Source organism: Heloderma suspectum, chromosome 5 (genome assembly GCF_057233095.1).
Source record: "Heloderma suspectum isolate Gila_16-S chromosome 5, 16-S_ref, whole genome shotgun sequence".
NCBI lineage: Eukaryota > Metazoa > Chordata > Lepidosauria > Squamata > Helodermatidae > Heloderma > Heloderma suspectum.
In genome coordinates this window covers 218,631,211-218,645,919 of record NC_139462.1, presented here as the reverse complement: position 1 = coordinate 218,645,919, position 14,709 = coordinate 218,631,211, and the positions used below count along the sequence as shown (strand labels likewise).

The 14,709-nt window shown below is 36.7% G+C and overlaps 1 protein-coding gene across 2 annotated transcripts in view; it reads right to left on the bottom strand.

The window, feature by feature from the left end:
* Nucleotides 1–364: 364 nt before the first annotated feature.
* The window catches only part of CNPY1 (canopy FGF signaling regulator 1), a 105,348-nt gene continuing 91,003 nt past the window's right edge, over nucleotides 365–14,709 (bottom strand). The window contains exons 4-6 of one of the 2 annotated variants that reach the window (XM_084859323.1): nucleotides 11,461–11,664; nucleotides 9,473–9,569; nucleotides 365–3,741 (exon numbers count right to left, since the gene is read on the bottom strand). In XM_084859323.1, the coding sequence (XP_084715449.1) occupies nucleotides 3,701–3,741; nucleotides 9,473–9,569; nucleotides 11,461–11,664 (342 nt within the window). In that variant the 3' untranslated portion in view covers nucleotides 365–3,700. The remainder of the gene's footprint in view (nucleotides 3,742–9,472; nucleotides 9,570–11,460; nucleotides 11,665–14,709) is intronic. The other variant, XM_084859322.1, reaches the window with a different exon arrangement.

The window sequence follows — 14,709 nt, the reverse complement described above, 5'->3', positions numbered from 1 at the left end:
CAAGACCTATAAATGGTAAATAGTATTGTAGAAATATAATGTGCTGCATAGTATAATAATAAAAGGCACTAATGACCATTAAGCATTAGCGATCCATTTTCCAGCATGGTTGCAATATAGGCTCCTAAATGTCCTATTCATTTTGCCCTCTTTGATGCAGTAAATAGCAACCTTACTGAAGGCATGTGTGTGCACACTCATGTCTTAAGGCTGCAATCCTATATCCACTTCCTTGGAATAAGCCCTATTGAATTCAGTGGGACTTATTTCTGTATTGACACATATAGGAGTGCTCTGCGAATTACTAAAAGTAATTTCCAAGGCACATGAAAACAAAGATAAAAGCGCTAAGCTATTTTTTTTCGCCCTAATTTTCTAACTCTTTTGTTTCTTGCCCCATCCTCTGCCTCTACCACATAGCCCGATGAAGAGTTCTGGAGAACTTGAAAGCTTGCACAATCTTTTGTGGCGTTGTGGAGGTCCTCATAAAGGAATTTGCCTGACTCTTGATTTTAGATTGCCCTTGCTCCCCTGGATTTGGCTCAGAGCTGTGCAAGAATAACCTTGATAGAATGACTGGTGTACAGATGGATCAGTGCAACCATTTTATAAGACCCTTATAGCCCAAAGGAAAGCACTAAAAGTCATCTAGTAATGTTTCAAATGGTCTTTATGACACAACCATCAATTCAAAAGAACTGTATGCTGTCCTTGCCTTCTAGCCCAATCAAAATTGTACCAACTTGTCACTGCAGGTCTGGTTTCAAGGCAGCATAAGGGTATTTGGAGATACAACAATAAGCAAAGCAAACACGGAGTTAGATTTTCATTCAATTCTTGCAAGCACACAAGTATATCATAAAAGATTCCTAGTATTTACCCAATAAACAAAGCATAAAACCAGTGTCGAAGTGCTAAAAGTAGTGTTTAAGAAAACACAAACAGCCATATGTCGGTCAGATACTGTTTGACTGTGTAAACAGAAACATGGATGAGTCCTAGAATTGGTAGAGATAGAAGGAAAACAGCGCTTTCAAACTGTTTACACCTTCAGTTTGTGTGGTCACATGTACTGTGTTTTCCCACAGACTGAGCCTTTTCCTTGGCTTTTAGATGGTGCATGCAAACAGCAATACTTTTGTTTTTTTCTTTAAAAGAGAAAAAATGAAGTTTTAACCATTACCCAAACTAATTGGGATATTGAGACCACTTCTCACTAATTAAAATAAGCTGATGAGATCTGAAGTTGATTATGCCCCTTTTTAATATATATAAAATATAGATTTTGGGTAAATTCTTTCCTTATCTTTGCCCTAAAAATCAATAGGATTCCATGAAGTGTGAAGGAAGCAATTTGACCCTTTCCATTTAATTTTCCATCCACCATGAATAGGGACAGAGTTTCCAGCTCTATTTGTCTAAATGAAGCCAACTGGAAACCTCTCTGTTTCTTCTTCATATTCAGGGTGTTTGCTAAGCACACTCGTTTCATGTCAAAATTAAAGTCCTCAAACTGACTGGTATGTTCATCTTTGTTAATCAACAGAATAGAAACCGTAGTAATTAGCCAAAACATATGGTTTAAATGAAAGAAAGTTAATGTAAATTCCTGAGATAGACAGTAGAAAGTTATTCAACAAGACAAAGAATATAAAAATGAGAAAATGTTGGTGATAAGAAAGAAGATAATACTCCGCTAAAAGGAATATTAAGGCTTCCTTTTTGGACCCAGTTAGAAACAAAGGTTTCTATTTGTGTGGATGTAGATTTTAAATCCGTCTGATTTTAAATCCATCTATTTAGAAGCAAGCTCCAGTGGTTTTAATGGATCTTATTTCCAAGTAAATGTACTTAAGAGTTGGAGTCCATGGCTCTGATGTTCCACAGTCCAGTTAAGCTGAAATAGGTGGAATTGAATGTAAGCTAATGTAGCCGTATTCACTGCAATGAGAATAACACCCAACCCTAAACATATTGCTTGCAAGTATGTCCATTGATATCAATGGGTCTTACTCCCAAGTAATGTGTTCAGAGTCAGATTGCCTGTCATTCTAAATTCGCCATCTGTGACTTGTAAAGTTTGGGGACAGGACTGTAAACCATACAACAGGCATCCTAGTAAAGATATAAAGTGGATTACTGGCTCCAGTAAGACCAAATTAATAAAAGATCACAATGAGAGAAAGCACCACGATCTTGCATTTGGCTCAAATATAACATACATTTCCATCCTAAATATAAAGTAATTCCTGTTGGTTTCAAAGGAACTCACTGCCAGCCTAAATTTTGGAAATATTAAAATGTGTGATGGCATCAGGGGAAAGTTGACTACTAAGGACAGAGCATATTTCAGAGCAGGCACATATGGGTTTGCCCTCTTAAGGACATAGCATGACATTTTATACAGCTACCTTACTGACATTTCAACACTGATACCTTCATTTTAAATTATGAGCTGTTTTAAAGATAGCCCCTTCCTGTTTTTAATTCCTGTATCCTTTTCCTATATATTTTACTGTGTCCAAACTGTTGATTATGTGATTTTTTCAACATTGTATTTCCAATGGCAAATGCATACTAGGAGATTTAAAAATGTCAAAATATAGATCATATTTCACATGTTTTTCACTCTATTTAAAACTATGTGGGAGGTCAGTATGTGATTTGCGCCATAAGCAGATGATGCTTAAAACACTTATAAGAATTTACCAGAAAGTGCGAAAAGTTTGACAGTACCTGTAAGCAACAATTACTGAATGAGAGAGCGCTTTTTATTATAAAGTACTGAAAATTATAAACAAATACATTGTGTGAGTTAGTAATAAAATACCTTCCAATCAAAGGAAATTATTAGACACAGTTTACTGGTGCAAAGAGCATCAGGAGCGATCTGATTGCAACTTATTATGGTAACCACGTTAAATTCCACCTTTTTGTTCGTTTTGATTGCAATGAACATAAGGAGCTGCCATATGGGCTGATTTTACCACCTGATACGATATTCTGCTATTTGATTGACTTTTTGCTACATGATCTCTTCCAAAATCCAGGACACAAAATGCTATGGCAATGTTTTGCTCCGAAACAAAATGGGTTTCGTTCAGTCATATCACTTTTAAAAGATGGTTTACATACAAGTTTAGAAAACTGCCATCTTCTGCCACGGATCTGGTCTATAAGGATTGAGTCAGCATGTACTTAAACTGGTGTGGTTGCATTGACTTCAGCATGACTACACAAGTGTCAGTAGTCATGTAAGATGATGAGCCTTCAACTTTTCTTATTTTAAGGCTGGTTCTTATGCCTTTGGAAGTCACTCATGGGCTAAAATAAGACAATAATACGTAAGCACTGTAATATAACTTCAATCCACGTGGCCTCTGTGTTTTATTAAGCAATCACCAACATTTCACCACTGAACCAACAAATTCTCTTACTAAGAGGCACTGGGCTTCTCAAAAACGAATATGACTGAGACAACTGCCTTATAGTTTGGGGAATTTTCGCCGTTGACCATTGTAGTTAAGCAAATCCCGGTCCAGTACCCTCAACAAATGGTGCAGATAGCAATTTTAATATCTCAGTCTAGGTAAAAACATTGTTTTAAAGCAAGCAAAGAGAAAGATTAATGGAAGGCAGTGACTATAGGGATGTTTCAGTTGACATTCTTCATGTGTAATAACAGCAGACTGCTGTTTTTCTAGAGTTCACTGTGCTGCTCCTCAGGCTTTTTGCAAAGACCTGAACAAAAAAGGACAAAGTTATGCATCATTAAAGGATTCAGCAATTAGATTCTATTACAACTATATAACTTTTCTATTTATTCATGTTCCACAATCTCTGGACTATGATAATGCAATAAGGCTGCAATCCTTATACCCACTTACCTGGGAATAAGCCCCATTGAAATCAATAGGGATAACCTCTTCGTATACGTGGATAGGATAGCACAGTAAATTACTCAACCTGGTTAGAAGTATGGAAAATGTGTCATATTCTTGACACATATTTTGAACCAATGAGCTAGTAACAATCTATAGGGACCCTGGAAGCATTTCACTATTACTTTGATAAAAAAAACCAATATTTTTTTCTTTTTCTTTCTTTTTGCTGATCTGGCATGGCTTTTTAAAACAGCAGCTAGATATATCTATTTTTAAAGGATGGTAAGTCTGAATGTCTGTATACTTTTGTTACGTGGTATTGTTAAGAATGAGAGTATTTTTGAAGGCAACAGCTTTCTTGAATTTCTGAGTTTTGTGCAAATTGCAGATTCAAATTTGTTGAAATCTCCATTTGAAGTGGTTGTTTTCTTCCACATGAACTATGCAGACTGGCCTCCTTCTGTGTTTTCACACCACAGAAATGTCTTTATGTAAAGATCTAGCCTTGTAGTACACATCAAAAAGGTACTCTTAGTAAACAAAGAACTTTTGAGGCGCAGGCATATCAGTGTTTCTAGTTGTGTTGTCAAATGTCTCTAGCAACTTACAAAATTATCTAAAATTATGGCTGCAGTCTTTAACGTAATTATTTAGAAGTAAGTCCCATTGAACTTACTTCTAAGTAAACACAGTTAAAACTGGGTTATGAGCCTATTTTCTGACAAGATAAATGGGCCGAGGTTGAGCTGATCTTCTACTCGGCAACATAGGTAGCTTTTCAGGTACTCCAGCTAACCAGAGTTAGTAAATTTAGGTTACTGAGACTTGCAGTTTTGTTTTTCGTTTTGCCATTCCTTTCAAGAGTTCAAAATAGAAATCTGAAAGTTGCATTAAAATTAGCTAATTACCAATTTAAAAGAAAAAGGAACAGGTTATTATGGACTTGATGCTGTACTGTGATCTCCCAAGTATGGCCGGTATGTTTGTGTCCCAGTACTGGGAAAAAAGTGGGGTATAATAATAATAATAATAATAATAATAATAGTTTGTCCCTGCACAGCTTGAGTTTACGAAACCCACTGTAGACGAGGGCTATCACAAAACACTTTTCTTATTTACTGAGAAATTCCAAAGGTTGTTTTTTTTTTGCAGGTGGTGGGGAAGGAAAGATAATTATGAAACTGTGTAAGGTTTGATTAAAAAATCCATCCATGAAGTGAATACATCTTCCTTATTTTCAAATCCCAGATAATGTTATTATAGTACTGTGGAAATGTTAGCATAATTCATGTATTAAAACAGAGCTGTATTATGTAGAACTCTGTTGTAATGCTTTGGGCTTGGGAAATCATCCTGAAGAGCAACTCTCAGTGAGGACTAGTCACCTGGAAAGCATCGACTTTCAAAGCTCTGCTGTTAGAGGAATAATAGACGTGTCGGAGTGAGGTAGAGAGTGGGGGAACGTGGAAGTAGAACCAGCAAGCTTTTATAGCAGAAAAGAAATTTTTCTACCATTGCGCAATTCAAAAATGCATGAATGGTTTTTGCTTAAGCTTCCTGTATACATAAATAAATCACCTTTGGGATGAGAATAGGAAATTTCAGCCAAAGAGAATAATTTTGCAGAATTATGAGCATGTGAAGATGATTAATACAATAGAAGTCTCTATGTTACCTTAATGATAACTTGGGGGGGCAAGAGGAAGCTACAGCAGTGTATTATATTCCAATGGTAAATCAACTGACAGAAGTCCATTCGTTAACCTAGAATATCACTGGCCAGTTTCCTAATCCTAATTGTTGTAAACAACATAATTGCTATGTCTCCCTATAAATGGGTCAGCTAGAAACCAATGAGATGGCAAAATTTGTCATTCACGTAAATCAATGCCCCTCCCTTCATCCACATCCCCCAAATCTTCTAGATGAACAGTGTGGGTACATCAAGGGACAACAGATCATTCTTAAGATGCCCCAACACATCTATAATGTCATTGGTCCTATGATAAATCTCAACTTCCAACTAACAGCTGAAAGAAAATAGGTATTAACTAGAGAAACAGTTCCCAGTTCTTTAAGCGAAAGGGGAGTTGACCGGGGGGGGGGGGGAGATAAAAACTGGGGGGAAATGTATAAAATGTGTTTCCTTCTTTTTGATTCCTTGCCTGCGAAAAGTGTAGTAAAGAGATTTTGAATGAGATCAAAGAAAACTTTTGACAGATAACTGATCCACGGTTGTCTGTATCAAATAGTTTTATCATTTTAACATACTTCATTGAAGTTTTTTGGCTCTTTAGTCAAATAGTGAACACCAATGTCATGTAAACATGTGCAGCAATGTCAGTGTATCATTTTTAATAAAAGGCTTCCTGAATTTGGCACATTGGTAGCATCAACAGGACATATTCTTAGGGAGTCCATGCAACTCCCCCAAATATGCCTTGTGAGAAGACCGTGACCCTCATACAACGGAAGAGGCACATAGCTAATTAATTCCATTGCAAGTCATCTTCCTATGGGTCATCCCAAAACTGTCATATTTTTTGAATTCTGCTTTGTAAAACACTTCAAAAATATCCCTGCACTGTTTGTATTTTGCTTTCCAGTGAAATTCACAGCCCTACAATTAGCTATTTGCCACAGGCAAAGGCTTTACGTGGGCTATTCAGTTGACTGAAAACCTTCGATTTTCACAAAGCTACACACACATTTATAGTAGTATCTTGAGTATCTTCCTATCCAGATTGTGTAGATGGGAATGTTTCCCAACATTAAATATGTTTATAGTGCAGCTATAATAATATGATTAATATACACGGGAAATGAATTATACATGTACAACATATACAGGGATTTCACCCTATTTTGCATTTGGCCCTTTCTATGCAATGTGCCTATGTAGCACTGTAGCAATTTCTGGAGAACTTCACCTTTCCTGCCAATCTGGAGACCTTCTCTACCAGCGTTTAGGAAGAGATGCTTGGTTTTCTGCTAAGTTTTCTGCTAAGCAGTTTTGTCTCCTTCCATTGATGATGATGATCTGAATTAGTCTGAGTTTTCTAAAGCTAAGTAGTTTTATTATGTATTTATTTATTTCATTTCATTTCATTTCATTTCTATACCGCCCAACATATGAAGCTCTCTGGGCAGTTCACATCATCACTCCATTGATGATGCTGAGAATCTGCATTAATTTGGAAACTGTATGTTATGGCTTCTTCTTTTTTAGCATCTCTTTCTGGGTTTAAATTAGCATGCTCTTTTTATGTTGAGTATCTTTTTCTCCTTCTCTCTATAAAAAATGGTAGACATATATGGTAACAAATGGTTGGCTATTTCCCTCTCTCCCTTGCATTTCTGGGGTTTCTCTTTCGGGTGTCTGCCATGTTTGTAATCCTATGAGATTTTACAAGGTCAGACACAAGGAGTGCTGTATTCTATTGTGGCATTTTCTTGTTTTCTATAAATCACTGTCCAACCAAAAAATAGCTGCTGCTGCTGCTGTTGTTGTTATTATTATTGAAAATACTTATGATAGTTACTCAGTTCTGCAAAAAACAAATGTTTGTTTCTCTAGCCGATGTGAAGGCCTACCTTTCCTTCTAGTACTAGTTGCATTTTGCCACAATCCTAAGCATGCTGTCTTTGAAGATCCATTGATTTCAGTAGAATTTACGTCCAAGTAAGCATGCTTAGAATCACAATCTAGCTCCACAATTCTAAATACCCTTACTTGGAAATAAGTCCCATTGACTGAGATAGAAGTTAACTATCCAGTTAGGATGCAGTCGATTTCTTGGAAAATCCTTATGGAAAACTGGAATGCTTAAGACCGTTTTTGAAAGGTGGTTATACACTCTTATAAACATAAAGATCTGACTAAGAAAACCATTATCTCTGAAACTAGCTAGGAAATACACCAAATACACCAAATACACCACTAGCAGCCTGATCCCATGTACATTTACTCATTGGAAGTAAGTCTTCCTAAGTTCAGTAAGACTGACACTGGTGTAAATGTGCACAAACTTATTGCGGCATGAGCTTTCGTAAGCAAGAGCTTACTTTGTAAGATGCTCCGGGAAAGAGAATTCATAACATTGGTTTTTAGCATAAACACACAACTTTCAGCATACTTTTAGCTTCTGTGTGACAGCAGATTACTTCACCCTAAAGCTACAGCCAAGCTTGAGAGTAAGATCGACATGTTGGAGAAAATCTACCCATACAATTCATCTGTTTCTTCTTGCTGTGTCATGTCCTTCTCTCCTTATCTACATATGCTCGGGAGGAAAAACATTGAAAGAAAAAGACAGATCATGGCAACTGCATGCAGAATTTTGAAAACAATCTTGTTTGATTGATTTTTCTAATATATTAAGAACCAATTTAAATTACATAAGAGAAATGATGAAATAATTGATGAAATTACATAACATCAAGAGAAATGTGGTTGAAAGATCTAATTTTAAATAATTTATCTCTGTTGTAACAAGGACTTTTTAACAGACTTTACCAGCCCTCTTAATTTTTTTTTACTTCTATGAACCTTTCCTAAGTTCTAGCAGTATTTATCTCATACCGCTGAAGTCCTTTATACCTACAATTAATATTAGATCTTTTGAACCTTAAAAATCTGTGTTAATATTAAAAGTACTGATTCTTAGATCGACATTTTCAAACATACCCAGTCACTCACTCTGAATTTCTAAGATATGTTTTAAACCCATAAGTGATGATCTAATGATGCAATTCTATGTGTGTTTACTCAGAAGTAAGTCCCATTTTGTTCAATGGGCTTACTCTTAGATAAGTGTACATAGGATTGCAGCTTATTTAGAATTTGGCAGGACAAGTATGGATGAGGGTAAAATAGTATCTAAGAGAAAGAAGGAATTCTAACTTATGAAACTAAAACCAAGATGGATGCACGACAAAATGACTGGTTTTTTTTCCTTAGAGGGAATTATTTATCTAGACATTCTTTCAGATTGAACTTTTTAAGGATAATGATACAGAACAATCATAAGCAAAGGCTCACAAAATATTATTTGAGCAGAAATCAACCCCGACACTGCTTAAGAGGAGTGACATGCCAAAATGTTTTTGTAAGTGGCACAGTGTTTATTTGTTCACAGTCCTGTTTTTTTCAATGTACAAAGCAGATTCCAAGCTTTGTACATAAGGAATATTTTATTGATTTAATGTGTGATGATTAGTTTATAAAACAAATCCTATGATCTATATCTCTAGACATAAACACACATATATATATATATTTATATATATATACACACACACACAAATGTAGCAATTTTAATACTTAAAGAAAGTATGTAGCACAGGTGCATGGCATTTTTTAAAATGGTGGCTTGTTAGAATTGGTAACAGACTTTAAGAACAGATGTTACATCTATTTAAAGGAACCAACTTTCTACCCTCACTCCATGGCAGTACAATATCAATGCTTCTTCAGTCTACAGAACATTTTTTCCAAAGTGCTTTTGCTGTACCCAAGCAATACAACTGGGTTGGGGCGGGGGGAGGTTGCTGTTGAGAGAGCGCACATGTTACATCAGACACAGTACCTGATTTTTCAATGCACAGCTTGTCAGCCAGAAAGTCTGCCTCCTGGGCGATAAGTGAGAATATTTCATCTTCATACTGTTCTATGATAGTTTCACACTGAAAGGGGGGAAAAATAGTAGCTGTCTAGCAAAGAACTAAAGAAGACTGTTTACACAGCAGCAAAGGCGCACAATGTCAAGAAGACTATTTGGGATTGTTTGCTCATGCAGCATCCTGATCAATTGTTCAGTTTTTGCCCCTTTATAATTAACAATATACTGTGATTTCAATATATGCTAATCCTGGTTCTATTTTTAAAAAAATGAAAATTACCCCTGCCATTATTAGGTGTTTTTTAAGGGTCACACTTGTGAAAATTTCCTCTTAATGCAGGCTATTTTCATTGTTAAAATTGGTTAAAATTATTTTTTAACAAATGATTACAGCTGTGTACTTGCCATTCTACCTATGTCTATACCTTTGGGTGGGTGGGGTATATATATACCCACACACATACACACACATATGCATACACACATACATACACATACATATATTATTGGTGTATGTAGCTAACTTCAGTGTATATATCTACCTTGGTTTCATTTTTTATTAAAATGCTAAAAGCAATCAGCGAGTTCAGGTACCACCAGCTAGCATTCAGATTTCTTGAGCAGCAGGTGCCGCCCTTGCAAAATCTTTTTGGGAGGCAGATAATAAAGCTTTGCTCAGCCATTTTGTCCATAAGTTACGGGTGTAAGCTTCTGCCCCTAAACTCCAACATGGGTCATACCAAAGCAGGAAAAGTCCACAAGATGCTTTAAAAAAAAAACCAGCAACAAAAATAGTTTTAGTCAGGAGGCCAAAAACCTATCCCAAAGGCTGCCAGCTTTTGCCCAGCTCCAAATGTTAAGGGAAAATAGGGCGGTAGAATACTGGGGTACAGTTTCAGCACGTTAAATTAAACACCGGGGATCTTAAAGTGCAAAAATTGCCTTTAACATCTTGTAGAAAGCAAGAGCAATTCAACTGGACCACTAGCTATATTAATGATGTTACTAACAGTCTTGATGATGCTTTAACTACACTTAAATTACATCTGAACCCCAGACCTAAACACAATAGTACTTAGAAGTAAATTCCTTTGAAATGATGGGGGTTGCTTCCACTGATCAGGCTTCGGATTGCGGTACAAATCTACCACCAGCTGTTTTTCACTTTGTCTTATAGACTAGGTTTTTGATTGTTTGTTTTTTAAATAGTGAGCATTCTTTGACGTGAAATGATGCTAGATGCATGAAAAAAAAGTGTCATTTCATGAAGGCACAAATTGGCGCTAGGCCAGTTCGAGGACCTACACTCTTGCTTCAACCTGCTCTAGGCCCCTGTTCTAGCTCAGCATATGTAAACCCTTTCAGTAAGGCCCAAGGAAAGAAAAGGGGAGGAGGATGCCTACCCCTTTGAACAGCAGCAAATATATGAAATATTAGTATTAATTTGGATTGTTAACCTAGCATCACCGTTGCCTGCCACTTACAGAAGAGAGCAGCAAAGGTATTTCCTTAGACCAGGTCTATATCACTGAAAAATAATTGTCATAAAGCAGTAGATTCTGTTGTCGTTTTAAAAAGATTCTAGTTTATGAGAATGATAGCACAGAAATTGGCAGTTAACAGCATCCATCTATGCAACCTAGGCTGCAATCCTATACACACTTACCTGGGAGTAAGTCCTATTGAACCCAAAGGGACTTACTTCTGACTAGATGTGCATAGGATTGCACTGTAAAATGTTGTACTGCAGAATTTGTAGAACTGGTATGTTCCACCTCCTGTAAACCATGCTGTACCATTTATTATTATTAAAGACAAACGAGTACAGAACCTGCAAAACACGGTAATACTATAAAAGCTGTGGGTTTACATTCAATGGATTTAATATACAGTATCAAACATTATGCTAGTGGCAATTCATCCCAAAATGTCAGCAGTTTATTATGTTGTCTTACCGCATATTTCAAGGGCTTATACGCGTCAGAATAAAAAAAGTATTTTTTATATGTTTCATAGATTTCCTCGTCTTTCCTGGGAGCATATCTCTTGAATATCTTTTTCTTAGTTACTGGGTCATCTTGAAGTTGATAATCATTCATCCGATCGCATATCTTTTCCAAAACGTCTGTTAAGAAGGTCTCTGATTTTGCAAAAGGAATCTAAAAGAAATGAGAAAAATGTAAGATACGCACATATATTTAAATTTACAAATGTCATAAAAGCAAAAGACTTTAGCCATATATAAGCATACGGTTCTTGACACAGATCGAGGAAACAGAACAATGCCACCAGATCTCTGTATCTGCATAATTGTTGACCCACATTATATTACATACATAATTAAAAATGTCAGCTGAATCTAAGATGACACTTGGAAAAATTAAACATCTAAGGCTCCAGTAAAACATTCCTTTTAGATTGAAACAATATAATGTGCCATTATAAGATTTTAGATTTTTAAGCACATTCTGCTGTGAAAATAAGGAGAGAAATAAAGAGAGAAAAATCATCTTTCCATGGCCAAGATTTTCTCGGTAAAACCTTGAAAGATTTCTTGTTGGGAGTCAGCTTCTTTAACTGGCACGGAGTTACTAGAAAGTCTGTCTCCCTCCACACACACCCAGTCCTTCAGTTGATCTGTCTTACTTGCTGTTCGTCAACTCAGATGCAGCTGTTTAATGCCTCCCAGGGGTTTGTGCAAAGAAAATAATCGCTTACAAAATTTAACTTCTCCCAGGTTCTACTATTTCAAGCTTTATTTTCAAACAGCTGGTCCGTGTCTTCGCCCATTCCTCTTCCTTTGGAATTAAGCAAGAATTCAGGGGAAACATTTAGACACTACCTACATACTTAGTGAGAGTCTCAACAGCTAGTGCTGCAGGGGTCAAAGAGCACCCCTCGCCCTTGGAAACAGGGACAAAAAACTTCTCTCCCGTCTAGACAGGTCAAGGTGCAAGATGCGCCTATCCCTGTTGCTTCTTCCGGAAGGGGGCGTGAATTGAAGCCAAGTGCACAGTAAACAACGGGGCTGCATCCTTGGGCCTTTAGAAGATTCCCCCCCTCCACCCTCTACTGATCAAAGTAGGAAGTTATCATGACAACCATAGTCAAAGGGACTGAATCACAAATGAACTCGATTTCTGCAATGTTGATATATCCAGTCTCCATTGTCTCTTTTCAGACGCAGTATGAACCCTTCCGGTCTCAATGATTACATTACAGAAGCACTTTCATATGTGTGCTCCATTTGCACAAAGGGGTTCCTTGCTTCACCACCATCTGGCTACAAATCAGATAAATAAAGGCAGGAGAATCAAAATTAAAGCTTAGAATCCCTCCCCCACCCCCACCTCCTGTGCTTCTTAAACTAGGCCCTTTTATGAGACTTTTTCCTCTAATCTCATTCCTGTCTTGTATTTGGAATCTTACCTTTTTATTGAAAATGGGAAAAACAAAAGGTTAAACTCCACACGTTAGGGGGAGGGGAGTGTAGATAATCAGGGGGGGGGGGTGTTGTCAGATGTTGGATGCAGATTTCAGGCACGACATTGAAGGCCAAATCATAACTTAAGCAGACTACTCAAAATGTGTGTGCATATGTGCACATGGAATATATATACATGCACGCGCACACACACACACACACAGCACAGTTAAAAAAGATTAGGTGGAATATGCAATCCAGCACAACCATCCCACCCCTTATGACTTGGGGATAAGAAGCCACATACCCTAGCATTATTTGGAAGTCAGTTCCATTGATTTCAATGGACCTGACTTTCTTATGTTTAGGTTCAAATTAGATATAATACAAGGAGATGCTTGCCTGTTTTTTTCCTGAGACCTTCACATCTTTTAGAAAACCACAATGTCTTCATTTTTCAGCACAAAACTTTGTCTCGAGCTTATTCCAGAGGCTAAGGGCTTGATTGAAAAGGGCATATGATACAACAATATAATGAGTGTTAAAGTTCAGGGAGATGCAACGGAGCTTAGCTGTACCATCTTTTAGCTGTCATGGTTGCAATCTAACACAGAGTTAAGAGTACTTAAGCTCATTGATTTCAATGCTTAAGCATGCTTAACTGTATGTTGGATTGTGGGTATAGCATGTCATACAGAATAATACATAGGATATTAAGACAGCAGTCCTAGACACACCAGTCAGTAAATCTAATTGAGCTCAATGGGATTTACATCTAGGTAAACATGCATTGGATTGCGCTGCATACAAACTTCAGGATGTTACCTTTTATGTTTATACAGAAATGTCGGACAATTAAATATGACAGGCAGACATTTAAAATTAAGTACTAGTTGTTTCTCAGCAGACTGATAAAAAACAACAACCCTGTAATGTTTTCATAACAGCAGACTGGTTATTTTGTTAAGACTTGGGGGAAAAAAAGAAACTATTTTGGAAGCTCTACCTCTATTTCTGGCTGCATATATCCAATCCAGTGAAAGGAATGAAAATATGTCTCATGTAAGCGATAAGTATGACAGCAATTTATGAGCTGTTTTGGGCTTGAAACATGCAAATTAGAACCTCCGAATATATGAAAGGCTGCAATCCAATGCAAGAGTAACCATCTTTATGTCCCATTGACCTCAGTGGCAGTTAAGCATGCTTAACCATGTGCTGGATTGCGCCTGAATACATTAACACATACTTTTGTGATATACATTTTTAAATAAACCCAAAAATTTCCCTGCTCTTATGTGCACAAAAGCTTCATGCATCCAAAGAGAATCTTCTGTGATTGGTTTCTAATACATATATTACACACACACACACACACATTACACACACACACACACACGTATATATATTACATCTAGCATATGTTACACAACAGGTTCTGAAGGTATATGCAGAGAGAGGACTTGACTCATATCCAGTATATTCTATGCCTATCAAAGTAGGTTTTAAAAAGAAACAAATGAAGGACTTGCATTGTTTTCATGTGCATTTTAATAACTGAATTTTATATTTAGCAACATAGTTATAATATACCACAACATACCACAGTAGCTGGTCATTGTTGCAAACACTTCCTTTTCCCAAATTACTTCGTCCTCCACCCTTTTTTTGAAATGATCAGACTTGAACTCAATATGAGTCTTCAGATGAGCTCCTTTTCCCACAGAACTATTAGGAGATTAAATTATCTTTCTTCCTCATAGGCTTAGGTGCTGTTATA